Source organism: Somniosus microcephalus, chromosome 12, assembly GCF_052327205.1.
Source record: "Somniosus microcephalus isolate GS21.2 chromosome 12, FLI_Smic_1.0, whole genome shotgun sequence".
In the NCBI taxonomy this organism is placed as follows: domain Eukaryota; kingdom Metazoa; phylum Chordata; class Chondrichthyes; order Squaliformes; family Somniosidae; genus Somniosus; species Somniosus microcephalus.
Window position 1 is genome coordinate 167,037,222 of NC_140998.1, and position 18,998 is coordinate 167,056,219.

The 18,998-nt window shown below is 48.0% G+C and overlaps 1 protein-coding gene across 1 annotated transcript in view; it reads right to left on the minus strand.

Annotated features, from left to right (window-relative positions):
- cdan1 (codanin 1) overlaps positions 1–18,998 on the minus strand; it is a 101,115-nt gene that overhangs the window by 4,559 nt on the left and 77,558 nt on the right. Inside the window, exons 23-25 of the mRNA XM_086003793.1 lie at positions 11,874–12,034; positions 2,300–2,407; positions 247–310 (exon numbers count right to left, since the gene is read on the minus strand). Of these exons, the coding sequence (XP_085859919.1) occupies positions 247–310; positions 2,300–2,407; positions 11,874–12,034 (333 nt within the window). The remainder of the gene's footprint in view (positions 1–246; positions 311–2,299; positions 2,408–11,873; positions 12,035–18,998) is intronic.

Below are 18,998 nucleotides of genomic sequence, written 5' to 3' on the forward strand. Positions count from 1 at the left end.
ATAAATGTAAATCTTCCTTTTAGTTTACAGATTGTTACAACTTACTCCACTCGTAAAATCAAATGAACAGCTTCCCTCCAGATGTTACTCTGCAAGTTTATAAACAAACTCATCTCAGTCATAACAGCACCAACTGCAGGTTACTGAATGTTTTAATGTATGAGTATTATCTGTACGTGAAAAAGCTTACAGCTGAAGATGGAAGAAATACAAGAAAGTGGAAAAAATAAAAGTTTTTTTAATTACCCAACAGAGAAGCGAGCTCCACAGTATATTTGGCAAGGGCCTGTTCAATTACTGGACAGATGTACTGCAAAAAAATAAAGTCACAGCTCACCACAAGTGCCACCCCTTCAGTTTCATAATAAAGTGATGAGGGAATTACTACATAGAAGCAGCATACAAACAGGCCATTCAGCCAAACTGGTCTCTGCTGGTGTTTATGCTCCACACAAGCCTCCTCCCACCGTACTTCATCTCACCCTGTCAACACATCCTTTCTCCCTCATGTACTTATCTAGCTTCCCTTAAATGCATCTATGCTATTCACCTCAACTACTCCATGTTGTAGCAAATGCCACATTCTAACCACTCTCTGGGTAAAGAAGTTTCTCCTGAATTCCCTATTGGATTTATTCGTGACTGGTCTACCCCATCAAACCTTTTCACAATCTTACCAAACACCTCTATCAAGTCACCCCTCAGCCTGTTCTATCTTTCCTGATTATAACCTCTCAGTTCTGGTTATCATCCTTGTAAATCTTTTTTTGCACCTTCTCCAGTGCCTCTATATTCCTTTCATAATATGGAGACCAGGGGCTGGATTTTACCAGCCTTTTGGAGGCAGGACTGCTGGCAAAATCAAAAAGAATTGGAGTGGCTCTCGAACAAGCTCCCAACCCGCCTCCAAACAATCTTCCTTGGAGTCGGGTCCCCGATTTGCGCAGGGACCTGACTCCAAGCGGCGGGAAGAGGATTATAGCCACTTAACTGCCCGTTAACAGATTCAATTTCCCCATTTTGAGACTTCTGCTGCAAGCTTCCTGACGTCGGGAACCCCGCCAGGGTAAGTGAGGTGTGCTGTGGGTCTATTGTAATGTTTGTGTATAGATGACAGCTGCAGAAGTGGTATGAAGGATCCAATGGGACACTGGTGAGTATCAGAGGTGAGATGTTGGGAAAGTCATTTTTAATGTGTTTAGATTTTTCTGTAGGTGACAAGCTTTGAAGTGTTTGTGTGGCCTCACCTCATTGGGAGAAGTGACAGATCGCTTCTGTAACCTCACCTGCCATCTGTTTTATCCTAAGGAGTCATTGGAGAGCCTGGGTACAAGGGCTCACCTTTGTACAGTGTTTGACAGCACCTCAATGCTGTCAAACACTGACAGATCATGACACTGGCTTTCCCTTAATGGGCGGGCTTAACAAGGCCAATCGGGAAAATAGCGTCGGACGTCGCCGAGGGCGGGACTAGAACCCGGCAGGCAGCAATCCCGCCCCCAACTTGTCTCAGCAGGTAAAATCCAGCCCCAAAACTCTGCACAGTACTCAAAGAGCAGTCCAATCAAGATTCTAAATTCTATTCTAGAAATGAGATGCTGGTTGGTAGAATTCCTAGCTTGAGTTGCCAAGTTAAATTACTCATCAATTTCTTGAGAATAATGAACACAGACCAGCTTGACTTTTGTTTATAAAACTGACCTATTCCCTCCTGAGAATTGTTCATGCCAGTTATAATCCTGGTTCAAGAAACCATGAAGTGACTTGCTCTATGCTACTGTCTACCATTCTATAACTGGCCACCAAGAAGAGCAAGGCAGGCCTGGAGCCTCTCCCAACCACCACTTTCAGGGGAAGCATCAAGATTCTGCATTTCCTACAACAGTGTGGCTAAAATTGGGATTTATCACTCATCGGGAATCACAGGCATAAATCAGAGTCACAGAATCACAGAAACCCCACAGTGCAGATAGAGGCCATTTCGGCCCATCGAGCCTGCACCGACACATATCCCACCCGATCCCCGTAACCCCGACACCAACACGTAACCCCACGTATTTAATCCCCTAACACTAAGGGACAATTTATCATAGCCAATCAAACTATCCCGCACATCTTTGGACTGTGGGAGGAAACCAGAGCACCCGGAGGAAACCCACGCAAACACGGGGAGAATGTGCAAACTCCACACAGACAGTCACCCGAGGCCGGATTCGAACCCGGGTCCCTGGCGCTGTGAGGCAACAGTGCCCTGGGAATGCATCTTATTAAATGGATATCTTTGAATAAAAATTCTCACCTGCCTACATCTTAGCGTTTGGCTTAACCTTCTTAATAAGTCATCAAGTTGTTTGTGGTCCACGGTTTCATCGCTGTGCCTGGGACCCAGTGTAATACTCAACAGCTCCTATGAAAAGGAGAGAATACACAGCAAATTAGGCTATGGGCTTCCAAACCACATCTACCAAATATTTCAGTAAAAACTTACTGCATTAGAAGGCATACATTCCTTTCCCCAAGTGTCAGACTGACTGGTTTAGTTAGTGACCAATGCTTAGGCCTCCATTTGTTGAGATAAGGAACTCAGGATTTATAAAGTTGAACCTGTGTCCCTCCTGTACTTCATTATTGCTGCCCACTCCAATTTTCTTCCCTCTCCCACTGGGATACAGTTCCATGGACACCAAAAGCCTTCCAGTCTCTTGGCCAACCGTTCATTGAGGGTGAAACCAGCACGCAATTTGTTAGTGGGAGTTGTATACAAACCCCCAAACAGTAATGCTGAGGTTGGGGATGCATTAAACGGGAAATCAGAGACGTGTGCTGTGGTAAACCACTTTTATCGTTCACTATCGTTACACTATGGTTATCACTGTTTATATCGTTACACTGTTGTATCACTACACAAGGTCACTTCTTGTCACGCTGTTATACCTGGGCTGACCACAGCTGACTCCGCCCATGGCTCCGCCTGCTTGCCCAGGTATAAAGGTGGTCGACTGGCTGGTATTCCTCCTTGTTGGACCCGATCACCCACGAGGGTGGGCTCTGTTATTTAGCCAATAAAAACCTATAGTTACTATCTTAACTCGTCGCTTTTCATTGGATGAATTGATAGGTATATCAATTTTATTGGCTAAATTTTGAAATGAGTGGATCGGAGCAGCCAAACGGCCAGCCACAGCAGCCGGCCTGGCTGCGAGCCCTCCGACCGCCGTACCTGGATCTAAACCCACAGGCAGCGAACTCAGCCCTCGACTTCGAACACTGGCTGAGCTGTTTCGAATCCTACCGGGAAGAATCTGGCGTGCCTTCGGGATCCAAACTAAGAGTTCTGACCGCCCAGGTGAACCCTAAAGTATTTGCATTCATCCGGGACCTTGCTACATACGAGGACGCCCTCAACCTGCTGAAAGAGCAGTACCGGAGCCCGGTAAACTCTATGTATGCCAGACATCTCCTAAGATCCCGCTCGCAACAGCCAGGAGAGTCTGTAGATGAATTTTTACGGGCACTACAAACACTCGGCAGGGACTGTGACTTTAAAGCTGTAACGGCTGCAGAAAATACTGAAGGGAATATCCGCGAGGCCTTCGGTCCGACTACTCACGGCAAAGACTGCTCGAATCAAAGGACCTCGACCTGAACACAACTGCAGCCCTCGCTCGCTCTCTGGAAGTGGCCCATCGGGACCTCGAGGCGTACTCCAGGTACTGTGCTGCGCGACCCTGGGACTCGGGCCCGACCCCGGCCGCAATACCCCTCGCACCGCCGCCTCTGGGACCTACCTCAGCGTCGGCGTCCCAGAACCGATCGGGACCGCCACCCCCGGTACCGGCTGCGACATCGGAGCCCCGCGATCGGGCCGCTGGCTGCTTCTTCTGTGGCCAGGCGAAACACCCGAGGACGCGCTGCCCTGCAAGAAACGCGACTTGCTCCGACTGCCACAAGAAAGGCCACTTCGCGAAGGCCTGCAGGGGGAGAGCCACAGACGCCAGCAGTGCCTCATGAGAGTTGTGGGGGCGGCCATCTTTCATCAAGGCCACAGATGCCAGTATCCCCTCGTGTGAGTCGTGGGGCGGCCATCTTTGATCAAGGCCACCGACGCCAGCAGTGCCTCATGTGAGTTGTGGGGGCGGCCATCTTCTCCGCCATTTTATCCAACGTCGTGGGCGCCGCCATTTTGTCCACCACACTCGACCGCCACCTTGTCTCCAGACCCGACCACCGCCTCACCCGCAGACTACAGCAGCTCGCTCAGCCATACACTAGCCTCCGTCACACTGGACCAAGCTCGCCCGCATCACCTGTCCAAGTCCATGATGGACATCAAAGTAAACGGCCATGCCACGACCTGCCTGTTCGACAGCGGAAGCACGGAGAGTTTCATCCATCCAGACACGGTGAGCCACTACTCCCTCACTGTCCGGCCAACGCGCAACCGGATCTCGATGGCGTCGAGGTCCCATTCTACAGACATCAGCGGCTACTGTGTTGTGACCCTGTCGGTTAGGGGCACGGAGTATAAAAATTTTAAACTCCTCGCCCTGCCCCAGCTCTGCGCTGCCGTCCTACTAGGGCTGGACTTCCAATCCCACCTTCAAAGTGTCACTTTGGCATACGGTGGACCCCTCCCCCCACTCAGTCGACAACCAGCAGCCTTTAAACCGCCCACCGCGTACCACCTGCAGCCTATCCACCCTCAAGGTCCCGCCCCCCTCCCTGTTCGCTAACCTCACCCGCGACTGTAAACACGTCGCCACCAAGAGCAGGCGGTACAGCGCCGGGGACAGAGCTTTTATTAGCTCTGAGGTGCAGCGTCTCCTGAAGGAGGGCATCATCGAGAGGAGCAACAGCCCCTGGCGTGCCCAGGTCGTAGTTGTTAAGACCGGCAATAAAAACCGCCTGGTCATCGACTACAGCCAAACCATAAACCGGTACACCCAGCTGGACGCATACCCCCTTCCCCGCATATCTGATATGGTCAATCAGATTGCACAGTACCGGGTATTCTCTGCTATCGGCCTTAAGTCGGCCTATCACCAACTCCCTATCCGCCCTGAGGACCGCCAGTATACCGCCTTCGAGGCGAATGGCCGCCTCTACCACTTCCTTAGGGTTCCCTTCGGCGTCACCAACGGGGTTTCGGTCTTCCAAAGGGAGATGGACCGGATGGTTGACCAGAACGGGCTGCAGGCCACGTTCCCTTATCTAGATAACGTCACCATCTGCGGCCGCGACCAGCAGGACCACGATGTTAATCTGGAGAAATTCCTCCGTACGGCCCAACGGCTGAACCTCACTTACAATAAGGAGAAATGTGTGTTTAACACCCCGCGTCTTGCCATCCTCGACTGCGTAGCAGAGAACGGAGTCATCGGCCCCGACCCCGAAAGAATGCGCCCCCTCCCCCACTGTCCAAAGGCGCTGAAGAGAACCCTGGGGCTCTTCGCCTACTATGCCCAATGGGTGCCGAATTATGCGGACAAAGCCAGACCCCTCATGAAGTCCACCTCCTTCCCCCCGACGGCAGAAGCGTGCGCAGCCTTCTCCCTCATAAAGGGAGACATTGCTAAGGCCACAATGCACGCGGTGGATAAGTCTATCCCTTTCCAAGTGGAGAGCGATGCATCCGATTTCGCCCTAGCTGCAACCCTTAACCAGGCGGGGAGACCTGTGGCCTTCTTCTCAAGGACCCTCCAGGGCCCTGAGATCCGACACTCTTCGGTCGAGAAGGAGGCCCAGGCGATCGTGGAGGCAGTACGACGCTGGAGGCATTACCTGGCAGGCAAACGATTTACCCTCCTCACCGACCAGCGTTCGGTCGCTTATGTTTAATAACAAGCTGAGGGGCAAAATCAAGAACGACAAGATCTTGAGGTGGAGAATCGAGCTCTCCACCTATGATTATGATATCTTGTACCGGCCTGGTAAACTGAACGAACCCCCAGATGCTCTATCACGAAGTACATGCGCCAACGCGCAAATTGATAGACTGCAGACCCTCCACAACGACCTCTGCCACCCCGGGGTCACCAGACTTTACCACTTCATTAAGGCCCGCAACCTGCCCTACTCCATCGAGGAGGTCAGGACCATGACCAGGAACTGCCAAACCTGTGCCGAATGCAAACCGCATTTCTTTAGGCCGGACAGAGCAAGCCTGATCAAGGCCACCCGCCCCTTCGAGCATCGATTTTAAGGGGCCCCTCCCGTCCTCTGATCGTAATGTGTACTTCCTCAACATCATTGACGAGTACTCCCGTTTCCCCTTTGCCTTCCCCTGCCCAGACATGACCAGTACCACGGTCATCAAATGCCTGAACGACCTCTTCGCCTTGTTCGGGTTCCCGAACTATATACATAGCGACCGGGGCTCATCCTTCATGAGCGAGGAACTTCGCCAGTTCCTACTAGCGAGAGGTATTGCTGTAAGCAGGACCACCAGCTACAACCCCCGAGGGAACGGCCAGGTGGAAAGAGAGAACGCGACTGTCTGGAAGGCCGTTCTCTTAGCCTTAAAGTCGAAGGGCCTCCCAGCCTCTCGCTGGCAGGAAGTCCTCCCGGCAGCGCTGCATTCCATCCGGTCACTGCTTTGCACGGCCATTAACGCCACCCCCCACGAACGAATGTTTGTTTTCCCCAGGAAATCGACTACGGGAACCTCGCTACCAACATGGCTGACTTCTCCGGGGCCCGTCTTGCTGCGAAAGCACGTGAGGGCCCATAAAACGGACCCCCTGGTCGAGAGGGTGGACCTCCTGCACGCCAACCCCCAGTACGCCTATGTGGCATACCCAGACGGGCGGGAGGACACAGTCTCAAGAGACCTTGCACCCTTGGGCACCCCTGAGACACCACCGTTACCCACCCCCCCAAATCCAGCCCAGGTAGACGGCATGCCGGAACCCCACGAGCCTTCGTCGACCACGCAGACACCAGCATTAACATCGGACACTGCACCACCGCCGCCGCTGCTGCGCCGATCAGAAAGACTTACGAGGCCTCCGGACAGACTGACATACCCGAACTGGTAGTACACTTCACCCCGTCGGACTAAAATTTAAACAAGGGGTGAATGTGGTAAACCACTTATCGTTCACTATCGTTACACTATGGTTATCACTGTTTACACTGTTGTATCACTACACAAGGTCACCTCTTGTCACGCTGTTATACCTGGGCTGACCACAGCTGACTCCGCCCATGGCTCCGCCTGCTTGCCCAGGTATAAAGGTGGTCGACTGGCTGGTATTCCTCCTTGTTGGACCCGATCACCCACGAGGGTGGGCTCTGTTATTTAGCCAATAAAAACCTATAGTTACTATCTTAACTCGTCGCTTTTCATTGGATGAATTGATAGGTATATCATGTGCAGTAAGGGCACAGCAGTTATCATGGGTGACTTTGGGCTAACCAAATTAGTAACAATACTGTGGAGGAGGAATTCCTGGACCAATATGTCGAGGAACCAACTAGAGATCAGGCCATCTTAGACTGGGTATTATGTAATGAGAAAGGATTGATTAGCAATCTTGTTGTGCGAGGCCCCTTGGGGAGGAGCGATCATAATATGATAGAATTCTTCATGAAGATGGAGAATGAAGTAGTTGGTTGACTCAGAGACTAGGGTCCTGAATTTAAATAAAGGAAACTACGATGGTATGAGGCGCGAGTTGGCTAGGATGGATTGGGGAAAGTTACTTAAGCGGTTGACGGTGGACAGGCAATGGCAAACATTTAAAGATCGCATGGATGAACTATAGAATTTGTTCATCCCTGTTTGGCATAAAAATAAAACAAAAAAGGTGACTCAACCGTGGCTAACAAGGGAAATTAGGGATAGCATAAGATCCAAGGAGAGGACATATAAATTGGCCAGAACAAGCAGCAAAACTGAGGATTGGGAGCAGTTTAGGATTCAGCAAAGGAGGACAAAGGGATTAATTAAGAGGGGGAAAATAGAATGAGAGAAAGCTTGCAGGGAACATAAAAACTGACTGTAAAAGCTTCTATAGATATGTGGAGAAAAAGATTGGTGAAGTCAAGCGTAGGTCCCTTGCAGTCAGAATCAGGGAATTTATAATGGGGAACAAAGAAATGGCAGACCAATTAAATACATACTTTGGTTCTGTCTTCACAAAGGAGGACACAAATAACCTTCCAGAGATTTCGAGGAACATAGGGTCCAATGAGGGGGAGGAATTGAATGAAATCAGTATTTGTAGGGAAATGGTGTTCGGTAAATTGACAGGATTGAAGGCCAATAAATCCCCAGGGCCTGATAATTTACATCCTAGGGTACTTAAGGAAGTGGCCCTAGAAATAGTAGATGCATTGCTGGTCATCTTCCAAAATTCTATAAACTCTGGAATAGTTCCCATGGATTGGAGGTTAGCTAATGTAACCCCACTATTTAAAAAAGGTGGTAGAGAGAAAATGGGGAATTATAGACCAGTAAGCCTGACATCGGTAGTGGGGAAAATGCTGGAGTCCATTATAAAAGATGTAATAGCAGAGCACTTGGAAAACAGTGACAGGATCGGATAAAGTCAACATGGATTTACAAAAGGTAAATCATGCTTGACTAATCTGGAATTTTTTGAGGATGTAACTGGTAGAATAGATAAGGGAGAACCAGTGTATTTGGACTTTCAGAAGGCTTTCAATAAGGTCCCGCATAAAAGAGATTGGGGGTAAGGTACTGACTTGGATAGAGAACTGGTTGGCAGACAGGAAGCAAAGAGTTGGAATAAACAGGTCTTTTTCAGAGTGGCAGGCAGTGACTAGTGGGGTACCGCAGGGATCGGTGCTAGGACCCCAGCTATTCACAATATATATTAATGATCTAGACGAGGGAACTAGATGTCATATCTCCAAGTTTGCAGATGACATAAAGCTAGGTGGGCGTGTGTGCTGTGAGGAGGATGCAGAGAAACTCCAGTATGATTTGGACAGGTTGGGTGATTGGGCAGATGCAGTATAATGTGGATAAATGCGAGGTTATCCACTTTGGTGGCAAAAACAAGACGACAGATTATCTGAACGGCAATAGATTGGGAGAAGGGGAAGTGCAACGAGACCTGGGTGTCCTTGTGCACCAGTCGCTGAAGGTAAGCATGCAGGCGGTTAAGGCGGCAAATGGTATGCTGGCCTTCATAGCGAGAGGATTAGAGTACAGGAGCAAAGATGTCTTGCTGCAGTTGTACAGGGCCTTGGTGAGACCACACCTTGAGTATTGTGTGCAGTTTTGGTCACCTTATCTGAGGAAGGATGTTCTTGCCATGGAGGGAGTGCAGTGAAGATTCACCAGACTGATACCTGGGATAGCAGGAATGACGTATGAAGAGAGATTGAGTCGATTAGGCTTATATTCGCTAGAGTTTAGGAGAATGAGAGGGGATCTCATTGAAACGTATAAAATTCTAACAGGACTACAGACTAGATGCAGGAAGGATGTTCCCGATGGCGGGGGAGTCCAGAACCAGGAGTCACAGTCTAAGTATAAGGGGTAAGCCATTTACGACAGAAATGAGGAGGAATTTCTTCACCCAGAGAGTGGTGAACCTGTGGAATTCTCTACCACAGAAGGCAGTTGAGGCCAATTCATTAAATATATTCAAGAAAGAGTTAGATATATTTCTTAAGGCTAAAGGGATCAAGGGGTATGGGGAGAAAGCAGGGACAGGGTACTGAACTTGGATAATATAATTGCAAAATACTGCGGATGCTGGAAATACTCAGCAGGCCAGGCAGCATCCGTGGAGAGAGAAACAGAGTTAACGTTTCAGGTCTGGGACCCTTCATCAGAACTGGAAAAAGCTGGAGATGTAACAGATATTAAGCAGGTGCAGAGACGGGGGGGGGGGGGGTTAGGAGGGGAGGGAGAAATAGAAAGAACATCCTGTACTATTGTAAGAGGCAGGAAAGATAAAATGTTGCAAATGGGAATGGCAAAAATCATACTGCATGAAAAATGGGGGCAGGGATAATTATCTGAAATTGTTGAACTCAATGTTGAGTCCGGCAGGCTGCAAAGTGCCCAATCGAAAGATGAGGTGCTGTTCCTCGAGGTTACGTTGGAGGTGGCAGAAATGGCGGAGGATGATCCGTTGAATGTGGAGGCTGGTGGGGTGAAAGGTGAGGACAAGGGGAACCCTATCGTGGTTCTGGGAGGGAGGGGCAGGGGTGAGAGCAGAAGTGCGGGAAATAGAGCGGACACGGTCAAGGGCCGTGTCAACCACGGTAGAGGGGAATCCTCGGTTGAGGAAAAAGGAAGACATGTCAGAAGCACTAGTATGGAAGGTGGCATCGTCAGAACAGACGCGGCGGAGACGGAGAAACTGGGAGAAAGGAATAGAGTCTTTACAGGAAGCGTAGTCCAGGTAGCTGTGGGAGTCGGTGGGCTTGTAGTGGATGTTTGTTGAAAGCCGATCGCCAGAAATGGAGACGGAGAAGTCAAGGAAGGGAAGGGAAGAGTCGGAGATGGACCATGTGAAGGTGAGGGCAGGGTGGAAATTGGAAGTAAAGTGAATGAACTTATCCAGTTCAGGGCGAGAGCAGGAAACGGCACCAATACAGTCATCGATGTACCGGAAAAAGAGGTGTGGGAGAGGACCCGAGTAGGACTGGAACAAAGAATGTTCCACATGTCCCATGAACAGGCAGGCATAGCTAGGGCCCATGCGGGTTCCCATAGCAACACCTTTAATTTGGAGGAAGTGAGTGGAGTCAAAGGAGAAGTTGTTCTATGTGAGAACAAGTTCAGCCAGGCGGAGGAGGGTGGTGGTGGATGGGGACTGGTTGGGCCTCTGTTCAAGGAAGAAACAGAGCGCCCGAAGGCCGTCCTGGTGGGGAATGAACTTGGATGATCAGCCATGATCGCATTGAATGGCGGAGCAGGCTCGAGGGGTCGAATGGCCTACTCCTGCTCCTATGTTGAGCATGGAAAGCACTGCTTCCCTAACCCAATGTACATGCATGATTTCCAATTCAATAGGACTCATTGGAAGGAACCCTGGTAGATCTTTCCATTGCCACCACCACCCCAACTAATAACCTTTAATATGTGGCTCGGGATATCGTGCATTCACCCACTGAGGCCTCTAACAAGATGATGCCCATTCTCAGGAAGCACATGGGCCCTGCAATGTAAAACAGCTCAAGCTCCAGTGGGGCCAAGTGCTGCTGTTTTTCCAAGATCAAATTGAATGTGGACACACAGTGGAGGGCCTAAATAAGGCAGGACTCACTTCTGTCTTCTGCTACAACGTCCATAAGTCCTCACTATCATGCAGAATGAAATGTTAGGCAGAGACAGAGCGCAGGTACACAAGTTTATCTGCATCATGGTAACCATTCAGAACAAGACCAAGGTTGTGATGCAGGAGGTAGAACAGTCCCACTATTGCAACTGGTCTTGCAAATAGCCTGCGCAGGAAAGTTTTTTTCTACATATCCCCACCCCCACTGTTTGTTCAGTAAGGAACTCAGTATCAATGCAGAAAGACTCCAAACCATTGCAGAAACATCAATTCAAAACACCATCAGGCCAACTAACTCCTTCCAGACAATTCCCACCCCAGTCAACCGATATCAATAAATTGTTAAATTACATGCCACGAAAATCAATTTGCAGGAAACTAAACATAAATCATAGTCCCTTGTAACAGTTTGTGTATGTAATACAGAAACTACATAACTAAAAGTTCCCACATTACACATCAAATTTATTCCGCTTCTGTAGAAATGGACATGGAGAAAAAAATCAGGGGTTAAGTTGCTTTTTAGTAACGTTATTTTATGAAACCATGTTGTATATTGAACCAATTTTCCATTTTTAATCACATTTAGACCTTGGGAATGAAACATACCTTAAACTCACTGGCTATCTGGGAGGGAGGTGGGGCATTGTGTTTACACTCTGGTGAGCAACTTCCTTTTGCTCCAGGAACCTCACTCACATTTGCCGATTCCACGGTTTGAGATTTCTTCAGTCTGTCAAAGCCGAGCTTCATTTCTTTTTTAATTAAAGCTGACCGCAAAACAAAAAGAAAAACCTGATCTAGAGTGTGAACTACCACAGGTGTGTGACCTCAAAATACATTTTACACAACACGCTCCACTTTTACCAGACAGTGCAGCAATGGGATGTGCATTTATTATTCACCAGCACCCTACGGTGTAATTAGTGCAGAAACAAGTAAGGGAAAGCAGTAGGCAAGTTCTCCCAGTGACTGGCTCAAAAGCACTTGGGACCACTGGGAGAGGGGCATCTGCATTCCCCTCTCAGCTGGGCAAACAATGTCGAAAATAGGAAGCGGGGAAGTGACATTAAAATATCATTGAATAAGATCCAGTTCATCATCCAGAAGTACATCACCTGGTTTCAAAAGCAATTGTCTGCTGGCAATTAGCAGACACTTCCCTTACTTGGAGCCTTAGCAAACCTGTTGCCCCACGGTCTCCCTGCATCCATTCATAGCAGGCCCGGCCATGGGATGACGTCAGTGCTGTCCCCTTTCTACAGTGAGAAGCAAGCAAGCAAATGCTACCGGGAGATTGCATTATAAATATTCTAGGATAATCCAGCTCCCAAACAGGAGTCTTCATCCAACAAGGAAAGAGGCACTCGATCAGTACCAGCACCATCCCACAGCCTATACTGGAACAGCTGGGGGAGAGGAATCTAAAACAGGAACATAGGAACAGGAGTAGGCCATAGAGCCTGTTCCGCCATTCAATGAGATCATGGCTGATCTGCGACCTAACTCCATATACCCACCTTTGCCCCATATCCCTCAATACCTTTGGTTAACAAAAAGCTATCAATCTCCGATTTAAAATTAACAATTGACCTAGCACCAATTTCCGTTTGCAGAAGAGTGTTCCAAACTTCTACCACCCTTTGTGTAGAAGTGATTCCCAACTTCACTTCTGAAAGGTCTGGCACTATTAGGTTATGTCCCCTAGTCCTAGACTCCCCAACCAGTGGAAATAGTTTCTCTCTATCTACCTTATCAGTTCCCCTTAACATCTTCAAAACTTCAATCAAATTACCCCTTATCCATCTAAATTCCAGGGAATACAACCCTAGTTTGTGCAATGTCTCCTCGCAATTTAACCCTTGGAGTCCAGGTATCATTCTGGTAAACCTACGCTGCACTCCCTCCAAGATGGTTTCCATCCCAGGGTTAGAAGGAAGTAGGCAAGAACATTACAGGTGCCCTAACTATAATCTTGCAAGGTTCTCTCCATTCAAGAGCTGCTCCTTTAGATTAAAAAATTGCACATATCACGCTGCTATTTGAGAAAGATGAGGGGGAAACCAGGGAATTCTTCATTAAGGTTATTTTGGTGAGTGTCAGTCCCTGATTCAATATTCGTTTTCTTAAGCTGTCCTTCCTAAGGTGTGGTGTCCAGAACTGCTGACCATACTCCAGGTGTGGTCTAACCAGGGTTTTGTACAGCTGCAGCATAACTTCTACCCCCTTGTGTTGTATCCGTGTGTTAATGAAGACACGGAATGCAGGAGTTGGTTTACAGGTGTTTACTGAACAAAGTCTGGAGGTGAACTAACAGATACAAGACACTATACAGGCTTATATAGCCCGAGTGGCCATTACCAGCATTACAGTGCACAGGGGCTCTTAAAGGCACATACACCACAATTCCTCCCCTTTTAGACAACCAATACATTACTTAAAATGTTATCATTAATTAACATGTTACAAGAACAAGAATCTACACATTCGCAGCAGTTAATCACGTATAAGTCAGTCTCTCTGGAGGCTTCCTGACTCGGTCTGGATAACGCCTCGGTGGTGTAGTAGTTTTTGGTGGTGTAGTAGGTTCTTTTGGCAAGGTCGATTCGGCTTGAATGCCAGTGTCGGGTTCATCTGGTTCCAGTATCACCGGATCGGAGGTAGATACTATGGGTATCTCTGCTTCATCATTAGGCGTATAGAGTTGTGGTGTAGGGTGTCCCTTTTCGGATGACTCTATGATCTGGTCAGCATGGCACCTTATTATGCTTTCTCCAATGTCCACGGTGTACATCAGCGGTCCTAGTCGTGTGCAAATAGTTCCAGGCTGCCATTTCTCGGTACGGTAGTCCCGGGCCAAAACTTGTTGACCTATCTGGAAGGTTCTAGTTGGCCTTTCATTCATGCCTTGAAATTGCCGGTTCTCCACGTCCCTTCTGATGTTTGGCTTGATCAAATCCAGCCGACATCTTAGGCATCTATTGAAGAACATCATGGCGGGAGTTTGGTTTGTAACCACATGTTGCATTCCTGTATGCAAACAAGTTGTTATCTACCTTATGCTGTAGATTTAGGTCTTCATTACCCATGGCCTTTATGGCCTTCTTGAAGGTCTGGACAAACCTTTCAGCCAATCCATTGGTGGCGGGATGGTATGGGGCGGACGTGTAGTGCTTAACCCCATTGTTTTTTTAAGAACTTCCTGAATTCTTCTGACACAAATTGCGGTCCATTATCAGAACAGATCTGTTCAGGCAGCCCATTCCTGGCAAATATGGTCCTTAATACTGTGATGGTTTTTTCCGTGGTGGTGGAGGACATCTTTATTACCTCCGGCCACTTGGAGTGTGCATCAACCGCGATTAAGAACATTGAATCCATAAATGGACCAGCAAAGTCGATGTGTACCCTTTGCCATGGAGATGAGGGCCACTCCCATGGATGTAGAGGGCTTTGTGGTGGGGCGTTTTGGACCTTCTGGCATCCTAGGCAGCTCTTGGTCATTTCTTCGATGTCTCCATCGATACCTGGCCACCACACAAACGCTCTGGCTAGGTTCTTCATTTTCACTCCACCCAGATGCCCCTCGTGAAGCTCCTTTAGCAGTTTATCCTGGAGTTTGGGTGGAATCACCACTCTGGATCCACACATCAAGGGTCCTCGGCACACTGACAGCTGTTCTCTTCTTGGCGAACCACTGTTGCCAGCATTCTCGCAATGTGCTGGCCATCCCTTCACCGTTAAATCGTAGACTCGAGAGAGAGAGAGAGAGAGTTGGGTCATTTCTCGTTTCCTTTTCAATGGCAGAATTTGTTACTGGTAGACATTCCACTATGGTTGAGTGGAACATCTCCACTGGGGGCGCCTCTTCTACCGTTGGCAACGGTAGATGCGATAACCCGTCAGCATTCCCATGCTGTTTTGATCATTTGTATTCTATGTCATATTGGTGTGCCCCTAGGAAAAGGGACCACCTCTGTAGCCTTTGCGCTGTCATAATGGGAACACCCTTTTTAGGGTTGAATATGGAGACGAGGGGTTGATGGTCAGTCAACAAGGTAAATTTTTGTCCGTGTAGGTAATGGTTGAATTTCTTCACTCCCCATACCAGGCTGAGTGCTTCCCTGTCGATCTGGGCATAGTTAGGCTCAGCTGAGTTCAATGAGCGTGACGCAAAAGCTAACGGCCGCTCCGAGCCATCAGGGAATCTATGCGATAATACCGCTCCTACGCCGTAAGGGGATGCATCGCACGCCAGTCTGATTGGCAGTGATGGGTTGTAATGAGCCAAAAGTTCCTTGGACGTGATCAAGCTTTTGCATTTATGGAAGGCACGTTTACAGTCTTCGCTCCATTTCCAAATTACTCCCGTTTGTAGCAGTTCGTTAAGAGGGTGCAGAACAGTTGACAAGTTCGGTAAAAATTTATGATAGTAATTTATCAATCCCAGGAACGACCTTAATTGTGAGACATTTTCAGGTGCTGGGGCTTTTATGACCGCTTCAATTTTTTCAGGTGACTTATGCAACCCTTCCTCGTTAATTATGTGGCCACAATATATTTGTTTCTGGAAAAATTCGCACTTGGGGCGATTTGCTCGTAGGCCCCGTTCTCTCAGCCTAGTGAGCACCTGCTCCAAATTGGCAAGGTGCTCGTTGTCGTTTTCTCCTGTTACAAGGATGTCGTCTAGGTAGTATTGAGTCCCCGGAATCCCTTGCAGGACTTGCTCCATAGCTCTTTGCCAGATAGCTGGAGCTGATGCTACTCCGAAAACCAGTCGATTGTACTGGTACAGGCCTTTGTGTGTGTTTATCGTGAGATACTTTTTAGAGGCCTCTTCAACTTCCATCTGTAGATATGCCTGTGCCAAGTCAATTTTGGTGAAACGTTTCCCTCCGGATAGTGAGGAGAAAATATCTTCTATCCTCGGAAGAGGATACTGTACCGTGTGAAGGACCGGGTTTACAGTCACCTTGAAGTCCCCACAGATGCGAATTTTTCTCTGTTCTTCAGATTTATCATTATTCAATGTTTTCTTCATGACCGGGACGATGGGTGTTGCCCACTCGCTCCAATCTATCTTGGATAATACGCCTGCCTTTTCCAAATTCTCCAGCTCTGCCTCGACTGCTGGACGAATTGCGTATGGCACCGGCCTTGCCTTAAAAAACTTGGGAATTGCCGCATCTTCCACTTTTATTGAGGCGGTGATGCCTTTCAAGGTTCCTAGTTCCTGTTGAAACACTTCCTTGGCGTTGGCCAAGATGTTTTTTTAATCGTTCAGGTATGACATCATTTTTTTTCTTACTGGTCACCGTCAGTGCCTGAATGGAGTGCCAGTCTAAACGTATCTTCCTGATCCATTCACGTCCCAACAGCGGTGGACCACCATCTTGCAGAATGTATAAATACAACTTCTGTATTTCCTTGCCGTTGTATACAACAGGCACCTTTATTTTCCCTTTTGGGTATACTTTCTGCCCCGTATATGTTTTCAAGATAATGGATGTGTCTTTCAAAGGTATATGCGGAAATAGCCGCTCGTAATCCCGTCGACTTATGACGGTTAGGGCTGATCCTGTATCTAGCTCCATTTTAACTGGGGACCCCACTATCGTGAGGGTAACCCAAATGGTCTGGTAATCTTCTTTGGCAATTACATTATGTAATTTGAGAGAGCTTAGTCTCTTGTTTCCGGAGTCGCTATTGCTCTTCTGGTCTTTGGAGCTACTGTCCGTCATCATTTGTACCTTTCTGTACTTTTCCTTATTGATTTTTTTTCTGTCAGTGGATTTTTTGTTTCCAGATCGGCATACACGTGTAATGTGTTCCATCTTTCCGCATTGCCTGCATGCTTTGTCCTTGAACCAGCAGTCCCTCTGGTCATGGGTGGATCTGCCGCAGCGATAACATCTCTCGAAACCCCGTGTCATTTCATGGGTGCCGAAGTCCTGTGGCTTTTGCTGTATCTCTGCAGCTCCTCTTGCTGCTGCTTCGTATGATACAGTCACACTGAAAGCCTTGTCCCGTGTCAAATCTTTCTCAGAAAGTAGCTTTTTTTGTGTTCCTTCACTTAGGAGACCGCAGACGAATTTGTCTCGTAGAGAATCTGCCAGTCCTGTCCCGAATTGGCAGTGTAGGGTATCAACAATCTCCTTAAAATTCTTGTCCATCGGTTTGGCTGGAGTGATTAAGTTTCGTAACAGACCGGATGTCCTTGCGCCCATTAGATTTAGAAGTACCGATGCCTTATCATCTTTTATTTCATTCGCTGTGCAATATTTCTCCACTCTTTCCACATGTGGTCCAATTCTCTACATTACTATCGAAAGCAGTAATATTGCCAGTCTTAGGCATCCTGAAAAAAAAATGGCGCCTCCCGCGCTTTCCTTTCTTCCCTGCAGAAAAAAAATGGCGCCTCCCGCGCTTTCCCGCCGCTGCCGCTGCTGACAACGCTGTTCTCCGCGTTTTTTTTTTAAACACAGGTATTTTTAATAGGTGGAGACTCGTTCCCGCCGGACTCTCTGGGACTTTTCCCTCCCTCTGCTTGGTCCGAATGCCGACCTGCTTTGCAGCGCCGGCCGTCTCCCGAGTCCTCCACCCTCCGTCTCCGTTTGCCTCCGCCTTCGATGCTCGGCCCCGCTGCAGAGCCAGCCGATCGAGCCCCAACCCGCCGCCCAGGAAGGATTATTGCAGTACCTGCCACCAGCTCGGCTAGCTGGTGAAACCACAGCTTTTCCCTTTCTTTCTTGTTTTTCTTCGACTTTCGTCTGAGGAATCGATCTCCTTGAGGTGCTGCCGAATTGCAGGTAAGTCTGTTTCCAATTCGTCGCCACTGTTGTAGCCGTGTGTTAATGAAGACACGGAATGCAGGAGTTGGTTTACAGGTGTTTACTGAACAAAGTCTGGAGGTGAACTAACAGATACAAGACACTATACAGGCTTATATAGCCCGAGTGGCCATTACCAGCATTACAGTACAGAGGGGCTCTTAAAAGGCACATACACCACACCTTGTATTCTAGTCCTCTAGATATAAAGCCCAGCATCCTATTAACCTTTTTGATTATTTTCTGTACCTGTCCATGACATTTTAATAATCTATGTACCTGGACCCCCGAGTCTCTTTGGACCTCCACTGTTTTTTAGCTTTTCACCATTTAGAAAGTACCCTGCTCCATCCTTTTTAGGTCCAAAGTGGATGACCTCATATTTGCCTACATTGAAATCCATTTGCCACAGTTTTGCCCATTCACTTAATCTATTAATATCTCTTTGTAATTTTATGCTTCCATCTACACTGCTTACAATGCCACCTATCTTTGTGTCATTGCCAAACTTGGATATGTGGTTCTCTATCCCATCATCTAAGTCGTTAATAAATACGGTGAATAGTTGAGGCCCCAACACCGATCCCTGTGGGACACCACTAATCACACCCTGCCAATTACAGTACCTGCCTATTATCCCTACTCTCTGTCTCCTGCCGCTCATCCAATCTACTAACCAGGTCAATAGTTTGCCTTCAATTGCAAGAACTTCAACTTTAGCCAACAGTCTCTTATGAGGGACTTTATCAAATTCCTTCTGGAAGTCCATATAAACAACACCCAGACATTCCCCTGTCCACTACTTTAATCACCTCTTCAAAAATTTCAATCAGGTTTGTCAGGCATGGCCTGCCTTTCACAAATCCATGCTGGCTCTCTCTGATCAGCTGAAAATTTAAGGTGT